Genomic DNA, 25,645 nt, shown 5'->3' with positions numbered 1-25,645 from the left:
CCAGCTCCCCTCGGCCTCCGGAGGTGGTTTGGCCGCCCCTCCCCCTCCCCAGCGCTGCGAGTCGGCGCCGCTGCCTCCCCCCGCCCGGAGCTCTCGGCCCCTCCGCCCCGCCGCTCGGAGCCCTGCCGGCGCCCTCTCCTCGCCGCCCTCCGCCGGCCCTTCCCCGCGGGACGGCCACCCCCACCTACGCCCCAGCCCTTCTCTGTCCCCGCGGAGCCGGGGCGGCGGCGGCGGCGGCAGCAGCAGCAGCAGCGGGAGGAGCCGGGAGGCGGCGGTGGCCGGGGAGCCCATGGCGTACAGTCAGGGAGGCGGCAAAAAGAAAGTCTGCTACTACTACGATGGTGAGAGGCAGCGCGGGCGGGCGGGAGGGGGCCGGCGGGGCCGGGGCGCGGGCTCCGAGGCCGCCGTGGCGGGCGGGCGCCGGGCTGAGGGGCGGGAGGAGGAGGGGTCCGCGCTCAGCCCATCTTAACCCGTCCGGACCCGGCGCGGCCGGTGGGGCCTCGGCGGAGCCGCCCGGGGGACTCCGGAGCCGGGGGACGCCCCGCTGTCCCCTCCCGGTCCTCCCCGGGACGGCGCCGGCCTGCCCGGCTTCGCGGTGCTGGGATGGGGAACGCCCTCCCTGGCGTCTCTCCCGCCCGCCGCCCTGGGAGCGGAGGTTTGGGGTGCCCTGCTCCGGTCTCCCGCCCCCGCCCTCGAGGTCGAAACATCTACCCCGGCCCAGACTCCACACAAAGCCCGGGGCCTCGGGAGCTCCGCCCCTCAGCCCCCTGGCCCCCCCGCTCCTGCTCCGGCTCCCGGCTCCCCGCTCCCCGCTCCCGGCTCCCCGCTCCCGGCTCCCGGCTCCCCGCTCCCGGCTCCCGGCTCCCCGCTCCCCGCCTCTGGCCGGCCCCGGCGCCCTCTCCTGCCTCCGCCTCCAGCCTCGCCCCGGCCTCGCCACCCGGGTCGGCCCCGAGGGGGGGACCCGCTCGCACCGCTGGGTTGTGTGGGCTCCGTCGCCTCTCCTTTGTTCGCGGGTTCTTCGAGCGCCACTTTCTCAGCATTCAAATGAAAAGGCTTCGCTCACTTCCTCAATAAAAATGAAGGTTTTCGAATTTGAGTCAGTCTTCGCGGGAAGCAGGACGGCGGGAGGGAAAGGTGGAGCCGCTGCTGGTGGTGCTGTGGCTGCCACTCGATGGGTCCTGGCTTGCCTCGCGGTCGGGCGGTTACCAGCCGCTCCTTTGTTGCTCTTTGTTCGATCAGGAAATGCCACCCTGCTCCGGAGGTTTAGGAGAGCATCGGCTTCTTGCTCGTGGAAGCTGTTTCTAGGCGGCGGCAGTCCTGGTGTAGGGAAACTTTGAGTAGTGCAGAAGTACTGAATAGTCAAGTCAGCTTGAGCTCACGGTACATAAAGTTATAAAATTCAGGTTTTAATTTGAGGGTTTCAATTTTGGAAGCTGTTTCCTACTTTTGGTATATTATAAATCACAAAGTCTTATAGAGGTGGAAAGACCTTAGAGGATTAGGTCAGAGTAAATCGTAATTTGAAAATGGGCGTACTGGCCCGGCTGGGCGTGGCTCAGCTGTTGAGCATCGACCTAGGATCCAGGAGATCACCCTACGATTCCAGGTCAGGGCACATGTCTGGGTTGAGGGCTGGATCCCCAGTGGGGGGTGTCCAGGAGGCAGTCAATCAGCGACTCTCTCACCATTGATGTTTCTCTCTCCCTCTCCCTTCCTCTCAATGAAATCAATAAAGATACATTAAAAGAAAGAAAGAGAATGGGCATACTGTATCTTTTCAATTGGCCTGTTTATATAAAATAACCACCTGGGTCATTTGTGGAAAATCTAAAATCTTGCAGAAGAAATCTAAATTGTCTGATATTTGGTAGCTAGTACTAAATAGTAACAGCCATATTTTAAAAACCTTTTTTTTTTAGAGTACTGCATATATGTGCGATACAAATTAGTTTGAAATTATGCCCCCATGGAGTGGAGATGGGATTACATTTTAATTTTACATCAACTATTAAAGTTTCTTAATATTAGTTCTTTAAGAATTCATGCATATTTGGGGTCACTGGCAAAACCCTGGCCTGGCATCCCCCCCCCATCACATTGGAAAGTTAATAACCATGTGTGTAAGTTAATTTTTAAAATTGTATTGTTTCTAAGATTTAGAGATTTGTTCTTGTCAGAGTTTAAAGGAGAATGGTCTAAAAAAATTGGAGGAATTGGTGCTAAGGCTCTTCCTGCACCTGTTTGTTGCTGTTGACAGTGATAGGTTGTAAAGAAGTAAACTGCTTGTAACTTGTCACCAGGCTTGAACTGCAGAACCAGGAGGCAAGCTTAAGTAGCAGTCTTATGAACAGCTGTTGGTTCCTGGACCCATTTATATTGAGTCTTTGTTGAGGAAATGGGAGCAAGCACTGGTCCCAAGGGCCGGATGCACGCTTGATAGGTAAATTGGAAGAGTGGAAATAATTTAAGTCTCATGATTGTGATTTAATCAATACTTTATTGTAGACCATTTAGCTGCTTTACCTGATCGCCAACAACAGCTGTATAATTGAATGTTTGGAAATTTCTGATTAGCTTATATGTGATTGGTCTGTGGTTCCTCCTTGGCTCATTTTTACAGTGGAATTTGTAGTTGCTGACATTTGGAATAGTCTTTGGGGTTTTGGGGGAGAAGAGCTTATAAAATATTTTGCAGAAACTTAAATTGGATTGGTATTGTGCCAGTTATTAGCATGTGATAGTATGCTAGGCTTTGCACAATTAATTCCAAAAGCTTACATTTTTATCACCAAAAAACTATATTTTGTTAGCTTACATATAAAGGTAGCAGTAGTAGGGGTTTTTCTTTTTTTAATTGTGAAGAAAGGATGCAAGTAAAGCAACTACTGCACCACAGAATTCTATGACTAGAAGGTGTACAACATGGATTAGATTGGGAGTGGGTAGTGGCCTGAATAGTCTGCCAGCCTAAATTAGCTGTTTTTAATCTGTTGGTGAGGAAAATGGAAGAAAGATTTAAAAAAGAATGGAGTACCAAATTCTGTAACCATAGGAATCCTACCTTTAGGCTTACTGGGACCGTTAAACACACTCTTGGTGACACAGACAGGATGTCTGTTTAGCAAGTGAAAGGGACTTCTAAAGATTTGTATTTTTCTCTGTATACTTTATGGTCTTCAGCACTATACCCTGTAGATCATTGGAATGCTGGTTCCAAGTGAACCTCAAAGCACTGATGAGTGAGGTATCCTTTAACCTTTGGGAAAAGTTAAGAGAATTGTTCTTATTTCTCATAGCTATTGACTCATGCCTCCAAAGTTTCCAAACACATATTTCTAAAACTTGGCCATTTTGTTGTATATACTGCAAGATTATCAATAATCTGTAAAAAGATACAGCTCTTCAGTCACTGAACTCCCTTCTGGCTTTAAAATGACATGATTTCAGAACTTAAATGTAATTAGCAAACCAAGCTGTATTAGACCATGATTACAATGTTTTTAATCCTTTATCTAGAAGTGTGAGCTATTCTTTGTTTTAACTTAAACATATCAGTCACATTTAGTGCCTGTTTTACTATGTATACAATATAATAGGGTTACATATACAGTTGCCATTTGAGCTGTACAGATCCACTTATACACAGACTTTTTTTCAATAAATACAGAGGGTACTCCATATCTGTGGATTCAACCAACCACTAAATGAAAACTGTTTTCAGTCTGAGGTGGGAATCTGTGTGGATGCAGAGGGCCAACTATATGCACTGTTCTATGTCATTTTATATAAGGGACTTGAGCTTTTGGGGATTTGGGTGTTTATGGTGGGGTGGGGGAAATCTTGGAACCAATCTCCTGCAGATACCAAGGGAGTACTATAGAGTTTTGAGGGAGTCAGAAGTTATAGGTGGATTTTCCACTGCTCATGGGAGGGGTTCCATGTCCTAATCCACCCACCCCCCATTGTTCAAGAGTCAACTATATACATAATTTATATAATTTAGCACATACTGGTCTGTGCTCTATTTTTTCCTCATCTGATAGAGTATATTAAAATGTATGGAGAAAAGTGATTCAGAGAAAAGCACTCAACACTATACAGAGACAGAATATAAAAGTTAACCAAGATCATGCCTCCTGATATACTCCTAGTTTACTGTAGCAGATTACTGTATAAGAATTCTACTTCGCAGCCAACTATTAACAAATTTTCTTAGACTTCCATTTATAACCATAGTGCCAAAGTCTTTTGCTAGATACCCTTTAATACAACTGCTTGGGTTCTTAGCTCTAGTATAAATCTTTATTATTCATAAAATAGGTAATAATTTCTCTGGGAATAAATCAGAGTGCTGGGTGAATTACAGCAGCAGATCATAAATACCAGTGGTCTTAATTACACGACATTATTTAACCATAGTTGAACATAACTCTTAAAATAAGACTGAGATTTTCCTGTACTTGGGTCCTCTGTACCATTTACTTCCTTCAGATTTCCTCCCATCAGCCTTTCCCCTATTGCCTTAACCCCAGCACTGCTTTTCTTCCTGTCACTTGCGCCGCCTAACTTGTCTTCCTTCCCACAGCAATAAAAGCTTCGTGATGCCAGAGTGCTTTGCTTGTCTATACCTCCACCATGTAAACTTTGAAAAAGTAAAGGATTTTTAAATTATTGATGAATACATGTTTAATTCCTTGTATTTTTACACACAGAGCACTTTCATACAGCATTATAATTCTTAACAACCAGTGAGTTACAGACAGGCAGGACGAGCGGTATTTTGTCTGTTTTGTGGTGAAAGTAGACTGATATCCCTGTTCACCTCAGTCCACCCCTTATCCTTTCCACATTGACGAGTTTATTGTGCAAGAAGAGGTCAGCACCTGGTACCTACCCCCCGCCCCTGGTGACACAGGAGTCGGCCTATTTTCACTGCCACAAAAAAAAAGTTTTAGTAATTATTTCTTTCCCTTTTACAAAACTAAATGCTTCTATTGACAAATCCTTAAAGGAAACAGCTGGAACTAGGGAGGAGGTAGCAATCATAATAGTATTGGAACATGGATGAGGCCAGATTTAAAAGTTCAAGTAAAAGGATGTTTATACTGGTTAAAAAGTCTTCTCTCTGTTTTAATAATAACAGTTGGCTTATATTTGTCCATGAAGTCAGTTTTGGGCTCAGAAATACTAAATGGGCTTAAAATCTCTACTATGTGCGAGGTAGGCAAAACATTTTTTGAGTCTTAAGAAGGAAATAAAAGACTGTATGTGAGATAGTAAGAGAAGATATCTTTATAGAGAATCAGACAAAGTAAGGCCTGAAGGAAGAGAATGGGCGAACCATAAAAGTTTTTTTCTGCTTGGAACCAGTATTCCAATGATCTAAAGGGTATAATACTGAAGATCTTAAAGTATACAGAGAAAAATACGTCTTTAGAAGCCCCTTTCACTTGCTGGACAGATTCTTCAGACACTGCAAACTGCACTGGCCTGGTAGTTAGAAAGAACCTGGTGCACTTAACCAAAGAGAAGCCAAGAGGAAGACATGGGGGAGCCATGGGGTGCCAGGCTAGGCAGTAAAGGGCCAGACCACACAAGACTTTGTGGTAAGAGATTCAAAAAGCATTTTAAGGTTTTTAAGTAGAGTGAACTCTTGGAAGTGGAGAAAGGATGATAAAGAGTGGTAGAATGTAAGACTAAAAGCAAGAATTAATTGCATGTTGGTCCACATAAAATGTAATGGTTTCGGCTGCCAGATATGGACGCATACATTTAAGGAACGTTTGGGGAGTAAAACCAATAAAACTTGTTGATAGAGTAGGAACTGAGTGATGGTGGTACAGAATAAAGAATAACTTTGAAGTTTCTAGATTGAGCAGTTAAGTGATTCTGTCCTATACAGATTATTGGGGTCTTTCCCATTATTAGATTATTGGTGGCTTTTCATTGGATTTTCAGTATGTCCATAACCGGAGTATTTGATCTTAAGATATAATAGTGTTAGAAACATTTCATTTCGGTAATTCTTACATAGGGGCAGGTGGAAGTTATGTGAAGACTAGAGTTTCTTTATTCTTCTCACGATCTTTGGTGGTGATGGTAACTTAGAAATACCTTCCTTGCACTAACTTGTATACATGATGTTTTGTAACTCTAGTGGGCTTTCCATATCTAAGAATTCATTGAGATCAGTCTGCTTTCAAGGAACTCTATGTACTGCCACCGTGTAGGACAGAGCTTTATAGCAGATCTTTCCTTGGAAGGTAAATTGTTTCTTGGATTTATAGCCTCTGAATTGTGACAAATACAGAGGGTGTCACCTCCCCCCAGCCCTGCTTTGCTACTTGTCTTTGTTGTCCTAGCGTTGTTGTTGGGAAAGGTGGCTTTCTTTATAACCATGTATATATGAATTGTTTTCAGAAGAGAGCTTGTTTTGAAAATGAACTCTTAAGTAAATTAGAGGTGTGATATCAATAAAATCAAGTAGTATGTTATTAGAAACAAGTGTATTAATAAAAGTGAACATTCATCCTAGATTATTATCAAATATATAAAAGCGAGAAACAAGTTTTTTGAGTTCTCCATTTCCCCTAAACAAACAAACAAAGGTGTGTGTTTAGGCAGGAGTTTTGAAACATGTTTTGATCCTGAAGGTGAGTAAATGACAGCATTTATCCTTAGCATTTATTATATAAACTCAAGTTGAAATAAATGATTTCAAGGCATTAAAATCAGCTTGGCTGTGCTAACAAAATTTTGGAGTTGCTTTAGTTAAAACTAAAATTACTACTAAAAGTAATTTCTAATAAAGGCTATTGTGAAAAATGTCCACTACATTAGGAAAATAGTTTATATATTTAAGAGGCTTCCTTAAAACTTTATTACAGAAACACTAGTGCTTTGCCTAAAAGTATTGATTTCATTGCAATTTTGTAGATGAATGTGTGATTTTGGTGTTTATTTTAAAATAAATCTTATGCATAAGTTTTAAGATATTATAAAAAGATAGGCTAGGAATTGTAACTTCAGTGGTGAAGAATAAGACAGAATACCCTAATTACCTTGGAAACTGTCATGAGTATATCATCAGAAAAACTTTTGTTTAGGACCCACATTTCAGTTACTAAAATTTTCCTTACAGACTGATGGGTATAAAACATTTTAGTCCCCATAATACTAACTGTAAGAGATTTCTGGGATACCAGTAAGTCATCCAAGAAGTAATACGTATTTGCTGTAAACTTTTAAAATCATACCAGATAATTTACCTTAAGCATTTGAATTTACCATCGAATACTAAAAGCAGGTATCACTTTAAGGAACAGAAACTATGTTTGTGAGTTAAGAGTATTTCATTTGGGTTAATCCTAAATGGGAAATTTTTTTAAACGAAGTCAGAAAAGCTTGCTTGTCTTAATCTATAAATATATTAATGGAGTCATAAAATACATCATTTAGGATTTTAAATCTTGTTCAGGTGGTAAATGCCTCTTAATGGTGAACATACATAAACTTACATAGCTCATGAAGATTCTCTTATTTGTATTGTTCACTTTGTCTCTTTTCTGTTTTAGGTGATATTGGAAATTATTACTATGGACAAGGCCATCCTATGAAACCTCATAGAATCCGCATGACCCATAACTTGCTGCTAAATTATGGCTTATATAGAAAAATGGAAATATATGTGAGTATACCTTTTGGTAAATACTCAGCACTGATTTTTTTTAAAACTACTGTGAAACATTATTATTCCTCTTGGTAGAGGGTATTTAGCAGATGAAAAGGTCTAGAAGAAAATGGAAACTTCTCATTTTGCTTTATTCAGAGAAATCTGAGTGTAAGTATAGGACCTATAGCCTCCTTTTTTAAACACAGTTTAGAAAGTTTCCCCTAGCCCGGCTGGGCGTGGCTCAGCGGTTGAGTGTCGGCCTAGGATCCAGGAGATCACCATTCGATTCCTGATCAGGGCACATGCCGGGGTTTCGGGCTCGATCCCCAGTCAGGGGCTTACAGGAGGCAGCCGATCAGTGACTCTCTCATCATTGATGTTTCTATCTCTCTCTCTCCATCTCCCTTCCTCTCTCTGAAATCAGTAAAGGTATATGTTTTAAAAAAATAGTTTCCCCTACCCCAGATTTTTACGTTTCTGGAGAACAACTCTATTTAGCATACTAAATTTTTTTGCTGCTATAATTGTTGATCTGTCTGTGCTGCTGAAAAATTGATTTGGGACTGTTACAGAAGAATTACAGAGAAAGTTAATCCTACAAATATTTATTGTTGTATGGAACACAGTTGGTGGACAAACAGTACAAAATAACGTAAGATACAACAACTGCCTTAAATGTTTTTGTAGATAAAGATAGGCTTATATATAAACAGATACAAGACACAACAATTCTATTTGGGGAAGCAGTTAACAGTATTAGGGAATATGTGTGAGTTATTTTCTTTGGATATGGACATTTAGAGAAGTGGAGGAGTTGGATAAGACTTTCAATCAGAAAGCCTTGTGGAAGAAGTGTGTCAAATGAAACAGTTCTTCGGAACAAGGACGATTTGGGTTGGCAAAAGAAAAGGAGGAGAGATTGTGAACAAAGACTTATAATGGAGAGTGAGTCTCTGGGAGGTCATTGGTAAATTCAGTAGGTGCAGAGCAGGTTTATAATGGAAAAAGAAAGTAGCGTTTATGAACATGGATTTGATTCATAAGGGTTGACCCATTTCCACTAAAATAAAAGGAGTGATTAAGTCATAGTTTGTGTTAGTCCTAATGCTTTTAAAGGAGTGTGAATTAGCTTTCGAACTGATTATTTTCCTAAAACCTGCCTGTGTAAATTTAGATTAGCTTTGGAGTTTATTTTGTTCTGGAAGACCTAGTTCTTTTGAGAGGACTGTTAGGGGAAATTGTGTACTTTGTGTATGATAACTCTTGATATAACCAGTTGTAATTCCACAATTCTAACTTTTTTCTTTTTTTCCACAGAGGCCCCATAAGGCCACTGCTGAAGAAATGACGAAATACCACAGTGATGAGTACATCAAATTTCTACGTTCAATAAGACCAGATAACATGTCTGAGTATAGTAAGCAGATGCAGAGATGTACGTTTCTATGTTAAAAGTATATATTAGTATTGATAAGTAAAAATAAGTATTTTTAGGACTTTATAATTCTATTTTTCCTGATCTAAAATATTAATTATTTATTGACATAAAATGTCAATGTAAAAATATTAAACCTACTTTTAAAAAAACAACCTTCTGAAGCTTATTGGCCTGCCAAACTGCCAAAGAGCTACCTCGGTGTTCCCCTGCTCTTTGGTCCCATGTTAACCTTGGGATAATGGCTGTTACTAGGGAGACCTCACTCGCCTGCTTTGAGACTATTATACTTTGATTGTCCTTAGTCTGGTGTATATACCTCTTGTGTTCTATTTGTGTGGTTTAGTTAATCTGGAGTACAATACATGTGCTCTGTTACTTCCCTTTGTTGTGATATAAATGAAGCTTTTCTTCTACATAATGTTCTCTTTTATAGATAAAAATATATTATTACAGATTAGTTGGCTTGAAGGTGGAATGCAAAATGTTATCCTAAAATGATTGGAACAGTGTCTTTTAAAGCTTGATACTGGATTATATTCTCATCACTGTTTTCATTGATGGACTTCAGTGATAATTGTTTTTAAATGAACTGTTTCAATAATACTAAATTAAGTGTAGTTGTGAGAAATCTTACTCTTAGAACCTGATAAAATTTCTGTTGTATATTTTATTCAGTAAAATGCTATAATGTAAACAGAATAGATATTATCTCTTTTCAATGGACATTTAGGCTTAGATTAAGAAGCCATGAATAGCCCTAGGCAAATGAATTAACAAGATTGATTTAAAACTTACATAATACTGAGTTGTAATAAGTTTGTGATCATATCTGAGGAGTAAGAAACTAAAATTTATTCATTATGGTGCTAGTAAATTAAGGGTCTGCAAAGCTATATATAAAATAATGACCCTTATTGAAAAGGCTGTAATTCGAGGGGTGGGGAGAGTCTGAGAATCTGTTGTACACACACATCTATGTCCCTTTCATTCTCTCAGTACTAAGGAACTAAGGATTAAATATGTCTTGAAGTGTTGTGTATTTATGTTTTGTTTTCTTGTGCCTTAAAGTGCCCCTTCTATGTCTTGACTATTATGAACCTAGTTAATTCTTACTATTTTTTAAGGTCACGGTTAGCCATGGACATAGGCAACCAGCTGTTACATCTTTTTAGTACTCACTAAGATGTGCTGTGTACTTAGGAGTTTTTTAAAAAGTAAATCATGATGCAGTTGAAGTTACTTAAATTTTTGAGAATCTTGGTTAATTTATTGTCGTTTATTTGACAGATGCCTAGAAAATTTAAGTCCCTGTTTTAATGTAATAAAAATATAAATTTCTTGTTAATAGAGCAGAGATAGTCCACAAATAATCTTGGTAAGATTTGGTCGTGGTGTTCCACATATAACACTTTAGTTATATTGGATAAAATGATAAATTATATTTTTAAATTGCAACCTTTAGATTACTACCATGATGTGTGTATGTTTTATGGTTGCATCAAATAAAGTATTTGTAGGAAAGGCTTATAGTAATTCATAGAATGGATTGAAATTAATGAAACCCATCTTTCACAGTTAATGTTGGAGAAGATTGTCCAGTGTTTGATGGACTCTTTGAATTTTGTCAGCTCTCAACTGGTGGCTCAGTTGGTAAGTGTCCTGATTCAGTCAGACTTAAAGTTGATTTACACTTGGTATGTATCTCTTGGTTTATTTGTTGTTGTTTTTTGTTTTTTGGGTTTTTTTTATATCTTTATTGATTTCAGAGAGAGGAAAGGAGAGGGAGAGAGAGAAATAGAAACATCGATGATGAGAGAGCCATTGATCGGCTGCCTCCTGCATGCCCCCAACTCGGCATCGAGCCCACAACCTGGGCATGTGCCCTGACCGGGAATCAAACCCCAATTGCCTGGATCCTAGGTCGATGCTCAACCGCTGAGCCACGCCTGGCCAGGCTCTTGGTTTATTTGTTTAAAGCAAAAGCACCCCCCTCATGTTTTATCATAATGACTCCAACTTTTCTTTTTTCGTTTTTAGTTTCTTATTGCCATTTCATTTTCACTTACAGACTTCTTTTTCCTTCCTCTCCTAGCTGCCATTGTGTTACTCTAGCTACAATTGTTACTACCACTTTCCATATATGCTCTTCTTTAATCAGATCACAGCTGGAGAAAGATACTTATTTACCTAAAAAGAAACTGCTAACTATGAGAGCCTTAAAGAATGACTGTTGCCTTTTATAATTTTAAACTCTTGGCTTACCCATGTCATACTCTTTTCTATAGGGCTTTTGTCTCTTTATGCTAATTTTTTATTTTAAACATTTTAAAAGTCTATCCTGTCTTTTTTCTTAGCTGGGGCTGTGAAGTTAAACCGACAGCAAACTGATATGGCTGTTAATTGGGCTGGAGGATTACATCATGCTAAGAAATCGGAAGCATCAGGATTCTGTTATGTTAATGATATTGTGCTTGCCATCCTTGAATTACTTAAGTAAGTTAATTTGTGTTAATATTTTTCCTATGAAAAAGTATTTTAATTAAAACAAAAATCTGGCTTTTTAAAACAATATCAAAAGTAAACATGTTGAAAATAGTTAATGGTGTATCTTCGATGGATTTATTATAGACCACTGTAGAAATAATAGGAAATTCTAACCCTTGGATTATTAAGAATGAGAAATGCGTATAAATATCTAAAACTCCCATAAGGTACCCTTTTAAAAAATATTAGAACTAGTTTGGCAATTTAGATTTGAGTTACAGTTTCAACTAATGAAAAATGACATGACCCTGGAAGTTTATGTTCTAACATTTTGTTAGTTTTGACTTGATGACAAATATTTCAAACCTGTGTTATAGAAAATTTGGTTACTTACTGAATTAAATGTAGATAACTGCCTAGCTTTTGTAGAATGGGGCTCCCTGTTCTCTAAAAACGGATATTATTATCCTTAAGTTGCTTAGAAATTAATTTTAAAGGTAGATATTCTTGACTATAGCTTGAGAGAGAGATCTAGAAAGGTACATAGGAATTTGGAGTTACAAAGTTAGATTTTTTTTTTTTTTTTGGATCATCCATCATAACACATCTTAGCAAATTTCACTTCATATTGTAGTGAATTAGTGTTTTCTCACCTTTGAATGTGTTGCCTGTAGTTACTCCATGCATACTATTTATAGAGGCTGATTTTTCAGTTACTTAAAGTTTGGTATTGACTCCTCAAACTACTGGGCAGTGTCTGTTGACTAATGAAGAGCCCAGGAAAAGTGCTTGAAATCCCTGCCTTGTTTTTAATTCACTATTGATGTTGGTTCCTGTGTTTTCATCTTTAAGCAACAGTTCTTACTCACATACTAATAGTCTTAAACGAGTTTAATTTTACTTCTCTGGACACATTTCTTAAATTGGTGCAGTCAAATGTGATTTAATTGACTGTTGCTTAATAGCTTATGAGCCACTCAAACTTTTCTCACAGCTTTATTTTTATGAAGAAATTCTGCTATGATGAGACACTGTGTTTTTTATTCTAACATTTCTGAATATTACTTTCCTGTGAGTTAAGGATATTCTTGCCCTAACCAGGTAGCTCAGTTGGTTAAAGTGTTATCCCAATACACCAAAGTTGTGGGTTCAGTCCTGGTCAGAGCACATATAAGAATCAACCAGTGAATGCATAAATAGGTAGAACAATAAATTGATATTTCTCTTTCTCTCCCCTCCCTTCCTCCCTCCGTCTCTCAGAATCAATCAGTAAAAATTTTTTTTAAAAGAATATTATGAATACTTAGTCTGGTAATGTCAATTTATATTGTATTCTTTTAACACAGCTGTGATATTGTTTTAAAATAAACACAGTGCTCTGCCATCTAATTCAGTGATAATCTGCACTTCACTGTGCCTTAAACACATGACATTTGAAGTTCCCTTTCCATTTTACTTGTATTGACATGGGTATGCACTGGTAATAAGGTGTGGCTGTTTGTGATGCATGTGGCTCTTAAAATGCACTTGAATTATAATTGCATTACTGGGATTTGTAGTGCTCCAAGCAGCACTGTGAAGTGATAAGAGCACCACTTATGATTTCTGTCATGACAACTCAACTCTGCAGTTGAAGCACGAAAGAAGCCATAGACAGTCCATAAACAAATGAGCATGGCCATGTTTCAGTAACATTTTATTTTTGGACATTGAAATTTTAGTATCATTCATTCGTCACATAGCACAGAATATTCTTGTTTTGATTTTATTTATTTATTAAGTGATTTTTTAAAAATTATATTTGTATTGATTTCAGAGAAAGGGAGAGAGAGAGAGAAACATCGGTGATGAGAGATAGTCATTAATTGGCTGCCTCCTTCCTGCACGCCCCTCATTGGGGATCAAGCCCACAACTTGGGCATGTGCCCTGACTGGGAATTGCACTGCGATCTCCTGAATCATAGGTCAGTGCTCAACCACTGAGCCACGCCAGCCAGACATTTGATTTTATATTTTAATCATTTAAAAATGTAAAAACTATTTTTATCTCAAAGGTTATACAAAAAGAGGCCATTGGCCAAATTTGGAGTATGGCTCATACTTTGCCAAACCCTATTTTATAAGATTGAATATTTACTAGAGAGATGTTTTAAAGTAACAGTCTTAAATATGGTATAATCTTAAGTTGTTAATATATAAAAATGTGTGCTTGTTTTTAAAGCATAGAATAGGACAGATTTCTCAGCAAGTACACTTTCCCCTAGATTGGGTCTAAAGGGAGGATCTAGAGGCCTGAGGCTCAAGTTATAAGTTAAGGTGTATGAATGGTCTCTTAGACTAAAAACAAAGTAAGAAAGGGATTAAGCATTCTGGAATTTAATAAGAGCTCAAGATAGGTTTTCTGAATCTCTGGTGGTTTTTTCCATTTTAAAATCTTTAAATAACTTAGTTACGGCTTTCTTTTCAGGTATCATCAGAGAGTCTTATATATTGATATTGATATCCATCACGGTGATGGTGTTGAAGAAGCTTTTTATACAACAGATCGTGTAATGACTGTATCATTCCATAAATATGGGGAATACTTTCCTGGAACAGGAGACTTGAGGGTATGACTGAATTCTGTCTGGATAAATATGAGATTAACCTAGGAGGCTAGTAATTCTATACCTGAACTAATATTTTTCCTGAGTCACTAATTTGAAACTTATATGGAGAATTGAGTCACGTCATATGCTATAACATCTGCTAGAATTCAGTTTTGCTTGCTATAAGCAAAAATTTAATGAGAACTTACAGGACTTTCTTTTGCTCAACTATTTTGTTTGGCTGAATAAATATTTTTGAACATGGAAAAAGCAAGAAACAGTTTTCTTGATGTTCAGTTTGAAACTTCAATACCTACTTATTGGTAGCCTACGCTGGTATTGATTAGAAACATTGCTAGAATAAAATAATTGACTAAGTCTTTTTTTAGGTTCTTATATTGCCCTCCTTTTATGATTGGTCTTGATTTAATAGGCCTAATTTTAATCTCTTTTTTAGACTTCTGAAATTTGTAGCAGATACCTTTTAGGGAGAGAAAATACCATAGCTTATCCTGTCTGCCTGCATATTAATACATTTATATGTATTATGTATCTGTTATCTTCTTTCATTTGATACTCTTGTATTTCATGAATGTAAAAACCACAGGTCAAATCCTGGTTTTTTTGCTTCACTAGAGTTTTTTGTTTTTGTTTTTTAACCAAACCACAAGCATTTTGAAGTTTAATTTAGAAATGTAAACAGCTGTTTTTAAGTTGCCTGGATTATATGGGGATTTATCTTAGCATAACATTCAACATTAATTCTAAACTGTTTTGTTATTTTTCAAATTGATATGTCATTGTAGTTTATTTAGCAACCAAAAGTTTAGTGTGGCCTTAAAGTATTCTTCAAATGTTTGACTTTTCATTATTTGACCACAAGTTGATGCTCTTTCAGTAATAGTTGTGATGGTGAAACCGAAAGGGATAAAACTTGGTCCAACAAGGGCAGCAGCTCTGAGTTGCCAGCCCAGAGTGATAACTGCTGATATACCTAGTCTCAGGGAATATTTCAGCTGTTTCTAGTGCAGGAGTCTAGGGATTCATAATACTTATCTACATTTGTATAGTTTGTATTTAGTTACTTTTATAAAAATTTAGATTTCTTTAAGGATCTAAATTAAATTTTTGGTGGGTATAATTCCACTCGTTTTTTTCTTTATCAAAAGTTGGGCCATAATCACTCTTGATATTGAAGAATAAAATAAAGCTCTTTTTTTTTTTTTTTTTTTTTTTATGGTTTCAAGCTAAGATCATTCCATGAGAGAGAAGGGGAGAACTTGTACAAGTGTTAATAATCCTAAAGATTCATATTTATTGAGACATAATTTAAAACACATAAGAATCAGTCACCCCTGGTCCTTGGTGGTATTAAAGCACTGTTTTGTAGAAATGTCTCCTATCCCATCTCTTCTAGAAATATATCATACATATGTGTATGTATCCATATATACACACTCGGAGATACATATACGCATACATGTATTACATACACAAATAAGTATATATGTGTGTGTATATATAATGTGTATGTATGTATATATTATGTGTCTGTATAGCTGGATCCCAGCCATCAACTTTTCTCCTTTGCTGCTTTTGGGAGGTATTAAGTGCCTAGTGTGGTACTTATTCAACAAGTAGAAAAAAATTTATTTCAAGCCCAATTAAAGAACAGATTTTAATGCTTTAGTCTGAAGCTATTAAAACTTCAAGAAAGTGGGCTTTTCTTTCATCATAAGTAAACTCATGCCAGATTTTGAACCACAAGAAGGATTCTTCATTACCGAGACCGTTGTTCTGCAGGGTTCTTTGAAAGGCTCAGAGTATATTTTCTATTGTTCTACTCATAAATTTTTTTTGCATATTCTGTTTATGATGACTTTTGGGGGTTAATGTAATTTGTAACTTAATATTGCCTTTAACTGTTTGTTAAATTCCCCAAAATAATCATTACAGATTAATTGAAATTGGTTCTTTTCAGCTTTATAAGCAGTCTATAAATGTTAAAATATGCCCTTATTCTTATTCTGTATTCCTTTCTCAATCTACATGATGAATACAGAATTGGTTTTTGTTACGTTTTCTTTTAATCTTTTAAAAATATTTTAATAAAAAAATCTGTCTTATTATGAAATATTCTGTAACTTCTATTTCACTGTATTTTAGGATATTGGTGCAGGAAAAGGCAAATACTATGCTGTCAACTTTCCAATGAGAGATGGTATAGATGATGAATCATATGGGCAGATATTTAAGCCTGTAAGTATTATTTTCAAACTTGAAATGAATTTGAAAATCTTTTTAGAGAGAATAACATGTGTTATTTTGTACATAGATTATCTCAAAAGTGATGGAGATGTATCAACCTAGTGCTGTGGTATTACAGTGTGGTGCAGACTCACTATCTGGTGATAGACTTGGTTGCTTCAATCTGACAGTCAAAGGTAAGCAATTTAAAGGGTGATGATCCCAGGAAATTATGTATGTTTAACTGCAATTAATCTTATTTCAGTAAGGTCTTAAGTCTTTTTCATTTTGTCAAATTTATGTATATATTCATACATGAATAGTTTTACAGGGTTTGTTGAAGTCTCAACCAGGGCAACTATTTTCAGCATTTTTGGTTGATTCTTTTGGTGTGTGTAACTTTCTCTAAATAACCTGCAAACTTTGCTACTTTAAATTTTTTATTTTAGCCTTGTATATTCACCTCCTGTTTAGAAAGAAGAGGGATTTGCTTCCTTTTCACCGCTTTATCCCCTGTGTGCACACAACCTTCTAATATCTCCAGTTTTACCATTGGTATAGTAGTCACTACTTTGGTATAGTAGTCACTGTTTACAGCATCATCAATAACATAAAAGTACATTTCAGCTTATCAGTTTTTCGTTATTTTATAACTTACTCTTTCTGTCCAATTTTTTATTTCCTTAATGTTCTCTTTACGTATTAGTAAATGACCAGTGTCTAAATAGCTTCCTATGTTCAGATGCATCAAGTATCCTGTCAGTTTAACCTTCTTGAGGAACAAGCCTTTTGATCTGGTCCTATTTGGATTAGTATCCTTTCTAGACATGGTAGAAAGTAAGCTATTCTTTGCCTTTCTCTTGCATGGCTACCCCGATTGCTGTTTCCTCTGTCTTCCTCTTAATTTTGTCTCTTATTTTGGTGGAGCACATTTTCAAGTGGCTTCCTGAGAAAAGTTCTGTGGGAGATTAGGAGATTATGTTGATTTCAACTCTTAAATTTGATCAAGTGTTGAAATCAACATATGATAGAAGTCCAGACGAGTTAAAAACAAAAAGACCATTATGAAATTAACTTTAAAGGAATAAGAATAAATCTGAAATTTTACTTAATGAGTTCTTAAAATTTATTACGTATGGTTCAATAGTAATTCATCATGGATATATGGTACATGATTTTGGAGTTGTTTTCCTTGCGAATTTTTAGGTAACAAGTTGATGTTCTGCTTTGAATTCTCTCATAGATGTGAAGAATTCTCAAATAGAACTTTTTCCAGAATGACTGTTGGCCTAAGTGGAATTAAATAACCAAGTACAGATATTAAAGGCTATTTTATTTAATGTTATACTTGCTGCTATACCAGGCAACATTAGGATTATGATATAATCTATTCTGCTTTTTATGTTGAACTGTATGAAATTAATTGCCCCTTTTCTTGGTAGTTTAACAATAGTCAAATAGTAGTTTCATGTTGTTGAACTTCATATATGTTGCTAACCATCTGTTGCTTCAAAATGTATATCATCCAAAAATGATCTACCGAATTTACTCTTAAGTAAATCAGTTTTTCTCTCTTAACTCTTTGAAAGTTCTCAAAGCTTTATAAACTGCAGCATTTTACTCTTAACAATAAGTCTGTGTTTTAACTGGCTGATAGGATTTCAGTTGAATAAAGCATATAAGGAGATTTGTAATCTCACATCTTAAACTTGATTGTAAACTTTCTCCACTGTTATCCTCTATTCCAATTCCTCAGGTCTGCTAAAGTCAGTTACCTCTTGTTCATTCCTTCCCACCTTTATAATGTTACTGTTGTGTTCCATCTCAATCTCCCTATAGAGTCATTTTTATTGGGTTTTGAGAGATAAGTAAATAAATTTGTTTAGCCAGCTATCGTTACTTGGAAGTCTGTAAGTTAACTTCCTGTCTTATCTTTTAAAACATCCAAACAATTTTTATCTAATACAAGAAAGCTATATTTTTCTAGTAGCAATAAAAATTGGATTGTGAATGATAATACAGCTACTGAAAAATACTTAATGAGAATGTCACAATATACAATTACAAGAAGAAAGATCACTAAACTTTAAAAAGTTAATTCAGAAAAAATTGAAAGGGAATATTTTTTAAAATAAATTCGGATGATGGAGTTTTACATAGTTTATTTCTTTGTACCTTTCCCTCCCCCCCAAATATTCTTTAACAAACATGACTTTCTTCTATAATTGAAGGATCTTTTTTTCTGTTTTTAAAGATTGACTTCTGTGTCTGAGTGATGATATTCTAAGAAAAGTTATTGGTAACTTGTTATTGATTATTAAATTATGACATTTATCCAAAGGAGATATTTTGTTTTTATATTAGGTTTACTTTATATTCAAATTTTACACATAGAAATTTGTTGAACTTGTTTTTAATAGGTGTTAATTTTCTAATCTTAATAAGAAAATTATCTGTAATACTACTACCTAAAGGTAACCTACAGTTAAACTTTGTTGGATATCTTTTCATTATGCATGTTTCAGTGTTATTTGATTTCTATTTTAATCTTAATATAGTTGTATATTTGACTTTTCTATCAGGGACACTTGCTAAAATAGCCAGTTATGTCTTACTGTGTTTTATATATCATTGTGAAAGCTGTTTTGATTTTAAAAAAAGCTTTAGACTAGAAATTTCTTGAAATTTTTACATATTACTTGTTTTAAAAATATTTAGAAAAGCCATTTTGGTTGATTAAAATTGTTTATGTTATCTTTTTAAAATTTTATTTTTCATGCTGTAATAATGCAGACTTATTGTTACCCAAATCTCTGTCTTAGGTCATGCTAAATGTGTAGAAGTTGTAAAAACGTTCAATTTACCATTACTGATGCTTGGGGGAGGTGGATACACAATTCGTAATGTTGCTCGCTGTTGGACATATGAGACTGCAGTTGCCCTTGATTGTGAGATTCCCAATGGTAAGTATTCTTATTACATCTTTATTGAATAAACTGTCAGTATTTAGAAATAGATGGTTGGATGATTACAGTAGATTCCAAAACCATCTAAATGGAATAGTCAATTGATTATTCACTTTGCATTCACTTTTAAACATTTTCTTTGGAAATATTTCTCAAGTTGAATCTGGATTTTTGTGCATGGATTTGTGTGAAAAACTGAGCTTTTAATATGTAACTTTATTTCACTGTTTTTTAATAGAATTGCCATATAATGATTACTTTGAGTATTTTGGACCAGACTTCAAACTGCATATTAGTCCTTCAAATATGACAAACCAGAACACTCCAGAATATATGGAAAAGATAAAGTAAGACATCAGTGAATTGTTTTGATAAACATTTGGTATAGTTTTAGGAACCTTTAGAAGGCCAAATACTGTAAGTCATTTTAGTTTTATACATAAGATATTTCCTTTGTCTTTTTCAAAAGCATTTGAAACCTGAAGATTATGGGTTTAATTTTTAGACATAATGGAAAATATATGGGCTTCATGGCTCAATAATATTTTCATTTTCTATCAGTTAAAATCAGTTTTTAATTTGCAAGGGGCACTATAAATTTTATACTCTTGTTTTACATGGAAGTGAAACAAAATGTATTTTCATAGACATTGTAGTATACAGGCCTAGGTTTGTGTTCTCTCTTCCACACACTAGGTCTGTGACATTTGGCAGGTTAATTTGCCTTCGTATTTATATTTTCTAACCAATGAAATATGGAGATGAAGTAGTACTTTCATTGTAAATTTTGGGGATTGAATGGGTTCATAATATGTAAAGTATCAGTGCTCAATGAATTTGTTACTTTAACTCATAGGTAAAGTTAAATAAAAGAGGAAATGGTTTGCTTATTGTTTCCTCTTAACATTTAAAAGGAACTTGAAAGAAAATGAATTTGGTCTAATAACTTTGTGTGTGTAATTTAGACAGCGTTTGTTTGAAAATTTACGCATGTTACCTCATGCACCTGGCGTCCAAATGCAAGCTATTCCAGAAGATGCTGTTCATGAAGACAGTGGAGATGAAGACGGAGAAGATCCAGACAAGAGGATTTCTAGTAAGATAATGCCTTGATGTGTATTCTGTTTCGTTTTTCTGGTTTATTAAAACACTACTACAAACTGAAGGTTTTAGTTGCCCAAGAACACAGTGGGTCATGTTTTATTAGTATACTGTTATTTTTGTCTCTCTTCCATTTTTAATCTTACATAGTTTAAAACTTCCTTATGTTTCCAAGACTGATTTGAGTGTCAGTGATTTCAGTTTATATGACTGACTATATACAAGGCTTGGCAAAAGTAGGTCTACAGTTGTGAGTACGTGAAAGTTTATTATTATTTATTAATCATTGTATTATTTTCCACACAGACAATTGTAAACCAACTTTTGCCTACCCCTGTATATGATCAAAAGTTTCCATAAACTACTACCCACTTATGTACATTTGGGAATAAATTGAAAAATAAACTGTTTAAAGTTGAGTGAGTTGAATAACCTGAAACACCTTCTGTTTGATGCTACAGCCTCTCGTTCCACTTAAGACGATTGTTAGGATTATAGCCTAATGGTACCCTGTTGCTATAGACTCTCACATATTTTGTCTACTTTCCTTCTCAGCCCTGAATCAAGAGGTTACTTTTTAAGTAATGACATCATCCTCACCTATTAGAAGAACAGTTTTTTTCCTCCAAAGTTTTTTAAGGTTCTCCAAATGTTTTTTTATGTTTGAATTATTTCTTCAGAGATCAAAGCTAAATTTTTAGTATTTAGCAAACCATGCATTCAGTTCTAATGTTAAAGTTATTAAGTATCTGTTATCCTATACTTTTAAATGTGGTGGCTGGTTAGTACATTTGTACAAGAGTGTGCTATTGCAGTGATTAAACCTATGACTACTTTTGTCAACACTTTTATTTAAAATTTTTCTACATCAGTTCGAGCATCAGACAAGCGGATAGCTTGTGATGAAGAATTCTCAGATTCAGAGGATGAAGGAGAAGGGGGCCGTAGAAATGTGGCCGATCACAAGAAAGGAGCAAAGAAAGCTAGAATTGAGGAAGACAAGAAGGAAGCAGAAGACAAAAAAGCTGGTGAGGTTTATTTTTTTGGTAAATGTGTTTTAAAATTAAGTTTTTAAAAGTAAGCTGCAGTGCAGTTTTTGAGATGGAGTCAGTTACACAAATGGAGGTATGGGTACTGCTTTGGTGACTTTTTTCCTATGTAAGTGGTGCTTAGCTCTTAACTATCTTTTATTGAGAGCTCTCTAAATGTTATTAGTCACATTTGCCTTTATAATATAGGAGACCTTATTAGCTTCTCTTGGTCATTGTGGGCTTAACATAGGTAACATTGCACTATGAGACAGATCGGGTAAGAGAGAAGACAAAGTGGTTATGGTTATAGAGTCTGGGAGCAAAGCTGAAGTTCAAGATAATTTTTAACTCCATGAACTTTATTTGCTGGGAATAAAACAAGAAGTTCATTATCCTTAGACCAGTTTGATCATTTTGGAAAAGCTCAGATAGACTTTGTTCAGAAATTGAAGAAAACATAACTCTGAGGAAGGATAGGAAGGGCTTGGGGAGGAGGTACTACTTTCTGGTGCCTTAACTTTTAAAAATGCTGTAAGCTTATTTATTGAGAAAATAGATGCTGTAGGGCATTGAAATTGCTATGAGAATCTGTTATCTTTTATCCAAGTTCTCAGAGCACTTATACCTACCTCAGAATTTAGTATCTTCATTACAGGATTTTACATAATCTCCCTGCTAGATTGAGCTCATGGCTAGGGAACGCAACACCTTAAATATCTGTATTTTCAGCAGTTGGTGCGTTTCCTGAATGGATACCTCTTACTCCTGTATGAGTAATGGTGATGGGCATGAGTTTTAGTTGGTATGTTAATTTTGACCCTGTAGCCTGTGGAAAGCTGACTCGGAGGCATTGGGCCAGCATTCTTACCCGGTATCTATCCCATTGAAGTTATGCAAGTAAGCTGGCTCTTGGGTTCTTTTTTCTTTGTTGCTACAGTTAGGAATTCTTAGCACATCTTGACACATCTAGTTCTGTTCTTTTACTCATGGATTTACTCTTCTACAGGCTGTTGTTCTCTACCATTTTCTAATTTAACTTTCAGTATATTACAGAGATACAGTGATGGATTCACTCTGCTCTTCTGTACTGTTTGATGTCCAGAAATTCTAGCTATGATTGAACTAAGAAGGACTTGGGCTTTAGCTGTAGGATTTTTCTAGGAATTTTTTTTTCCCCTCATTGTCAGTAGATCTTCTTGTCTGTCCTTTTTCGTGGTGTTTCTTCTCATTTTCAGATCTTTTTTTCTTTGCTTTTTCTTCCAAACTAGAAAGTTGGGTGCACTAGGGTGTTTGTCTTTCATTGCTATGTTAGCTAAAAATGAAAGTACCTTTTGATTTGGCTAAATGGCTTGGTAGTAGATTAATCTTATCATAGTTTTTACCTCCTTCATACTTGTGTTGATGATATTGATACTTTTTAAAAAGCTTTTTAAAAGTTTTTTAAATAAGATTCTTACAAGGCATTGCAATTGTTAAATATCTCATCCTACAGATGAAATATTAGCATAGAAAACTTTTTTAAAACCTAAGTTAGGGCATTCCTTTTCTTTCCTTCCCCAATCTTGTTTTCATACTTTTAAGTTTACATATCCAAAATTAAGCCAGAAGTCAAAACAAATGTTAATGTCCATATTGCCACGTTGTATTCTAGCTGAGACCAGCCCCCTGAAATGTAGAATGCTTAACAGCAATACACATCTATAATTTCCTCTATCTTTATTATTAGATCATTGCCTCACAACTTTGGTTTATTTGCTTATTTAAAGAAAATATTCAGCACATTTGGACCGCTATGTTTTAGCAATCTTGAGTGTATAGTGTTACTTCTACCATTTCATTTTTATTAATATATTCGTTTCAGTATTTATAATGAGGGTTAAAAACTAATTGTTATAGCCTGGCCAGCATGGCTCAGCGGTTGAGCATCAACCTGTGATCCAGGAGATCGAGGTTCGATTCCCAGTCAGGGCACATGCCAGAGTTTCAGGCTCGATCCTCAGCAGGGGACATATAGGAGGCAGCTGATCAATGAATGACTCTCTCATCATTGATGCTTCTATCTCTCTCCTTCTGCCTTCCTCTCTCTGAAATCAATAAAAACATTAAAAAACAAAACAAAACACCACTAATGGTATAAACAATAGGATATTGCCTCTCCTGTGTCTCTGGGCTCATCTTAGCTAATTATCCCCTCTTCTGACAATACTCCAGTCTATATTGGTCTTTCATTTCTTCTCATCAACCTGTTAATTCCTTCTTGTCTCAAAGTTCTTTTAAGTTTTCCCTCTGTTCAAGATACTTCCCATTTTAACCCAAAAGCTGTTCTTCAGGAAACTTTCAAATGTCACTACTTCACATAACCTTTTCTGATCACCCAGTGCTGTGCTCGTGTCTCTTGGCTTAACTTCCTCACAGCACATATTCCAGCTGCAGTACTGTGATCCACAGAAGCAAAGCTTCCAAAAGGACACAGACTGTGTTGTTGTGTGGATACCGTGAACCTCTATCATTTAGCACAGCACCTAACACAGAGCTTCCTCAGTTACTGAATTCATAAATAGCGATATATAATATGGCAGCTTTTTAGATTTTAAGTAAGGTATACTTTAAAATGACATGTTTTATATTTCAAAGTGACTTCATTTTATATTTCAAAATAGGTTTTAATCTCTTCTAATTTTTGTTTATAGATGTTAAGGAAGAAGATAAATCCAAGGATAATAGTGGTGAAAAAACAGATACCAAAGGGTAAATTTTATTTCTTATCTAGTAGTTTTTATATACTATACAAATAATAAGCACATTTGCTTGGGTATGTATTCTTTTGAGATGTATTGGACTGAGCCTGAGAACATCATCAGTAAGTTATGTGAGATGCTTTGAATTTTAGTCTTTTGGCCCATAAGACAACATGTACCATCTTAACCAGTTTATATGTCATCTGCTTAGCTGCTCATCTGTCATTTATGTAGCTTGCCTTAAGTCACAAAGACCAGTCCATTAGTATCATAACCCAATATAAATCATTTGTATTCTTTTATGTAATTTATCCGAGACCTTTTTTGCTATTCATTTTTATATAGACAGTTAATGGTTTTTCATGGTACTTATTTCTGTATACATGATTTTTTACTGTTGTGAGATGGGTAAATTTAAGAAATATGGAGCTAGCATAACAGATTTTTTAAAAGCATAATTGAGATTTTTATTGGCAGAAAGCTTATTTAAATGCTTGCCCACAAGTAATTTTTTGCTAGCCTTTATAGAATAACTTGGAAAAGATTATAAAACCACTAGTAGAAAGATTAAGGTAGTCAGTACTCCAGACACACTCAAGGCAGTATTATCAGCTTACATTTTTCTCAGCATGAGCATGCAGGACCTGATAGATCAGAGTATTTAAACTGAGATTGTGCCGTTTTTAACATTTCCTATTGCTTCTTTTAACAGAGCCAAATCAGAACAGCTCAGCAACCCTTGAATTTGAAAGTCTCTCCAAATTCAGAAAACATTAAAAAGTGAGAAAATATTGGGAAGAAAAGTGTTTTCTTTTTGAAGACTTCTGGCTTCATTTTATACGACTTTGGCATGGACTGTATTTATTTTCAAAATGGCTTTTGTTTTTGTTCTTCTTGGCAAGTTGTAGTGTGAGTTTCTAATTATGAAGCAAAATTTCTTTTCTCCACCATGCTTTATGTGATAGTATTTAAAATTGATGTGAGTTATTATGTCCAAAAATTGATCTATTAAAGAAGTAATTGGCCTTTCTGAGCTGATTTTTTTCCATCTTTTGTAATTATCTTTATTAAAAAATTGTACTTGGATTGTTTTTGTCTGTTTATTATAACAAAATTTTTTTTCATAGACAAATGACATAACCCAATTCTGTAGAATCAGAAGACACATGAGGTAAAAGATACTGATTACAATTTCAAAGACATCCATTTACTGTTTCTTCAGGAAAGAGTATTTACAATAGTTTTGTGGGGGTTTTTTAATGCAATGGAAGATCTACCATCTTGTCCTCTATAGGTTGGCATTTCATTATAGTCATTTATCTCTCAAATTAATAGTATAAGCTATAGGCAACTGAGATATAGGCATTATCTTTGAGCTGA

At 36.0% G+C, this 25,645-nt stretch overlaps 1 protein-coding gene across 2 annotated transcripts; it reads left to right on the top strand.

Annotated features, from left to right (window-relative positions):
- The first annotated feature begins 245 nt into the window (after positions 1-245).
- On the top strand, positions 246-25,351 carry HDAC2 (histone deacetylase 2). 2 transcript variants are annotated; one of them, XM_087817567.1, is made up of 14 exons: positions 246-341; positions 7,575-7,687; positions 8,990-9,107; positions 10,686-10,760; positions 11,465-11,603; positions 14,062-14,203; positions 16,349-16,441; positions 16,518-16,626; positions 19,252-19,392; positions 19,634-19,742; positions 20,361-20,491; positions 21,369-21,524; positions 24,218-24,275; positions 24,978-25,351. In XM_087817567.1, the coding sequence occupies exons 1-14, from the start codon at positions 290-292 to the stop codon at positions 25,006-25,008; spliced, it is 1,467 nt and encodes a 488-aa protein (XP_087673693.1). In that variant the 5' UTR covers positions 246-289; the 3' UTR covers positions 25,009-25,351. The 2 variants fall into 2 exon arrangements, with proteins under 2 accessions (XP_087673693.1, XP_016073013.1); XM_016217527.2 differs by lacking the exon at positions 246-341 and adding an exon at positions 6,029-6,263.
- The last annotated feature ends 294 nt before the right edge of the window (positions 25,352-25,645 follow it).

Source organism: Miniopterus natalensis, chromosome 5 (genome assembly GCF_054644295.1).
Source record: "Miniopterus natalensis isolate mMinNat1 chromosome 5, mMinNat1.hap1, whole genome shotgun sequence".
In the NCBI taxonomy this organism is placed as follows: domain Eukaryota; kingdom Metazoa; phylum Chordata; class Mammalia; order Chiroptera; family Miniopteridae; genus Miniopterus; species Miniopterus natalensis.
This window is presented reverse-complemented; position numbering and strand designations above follow the sequence as displayed.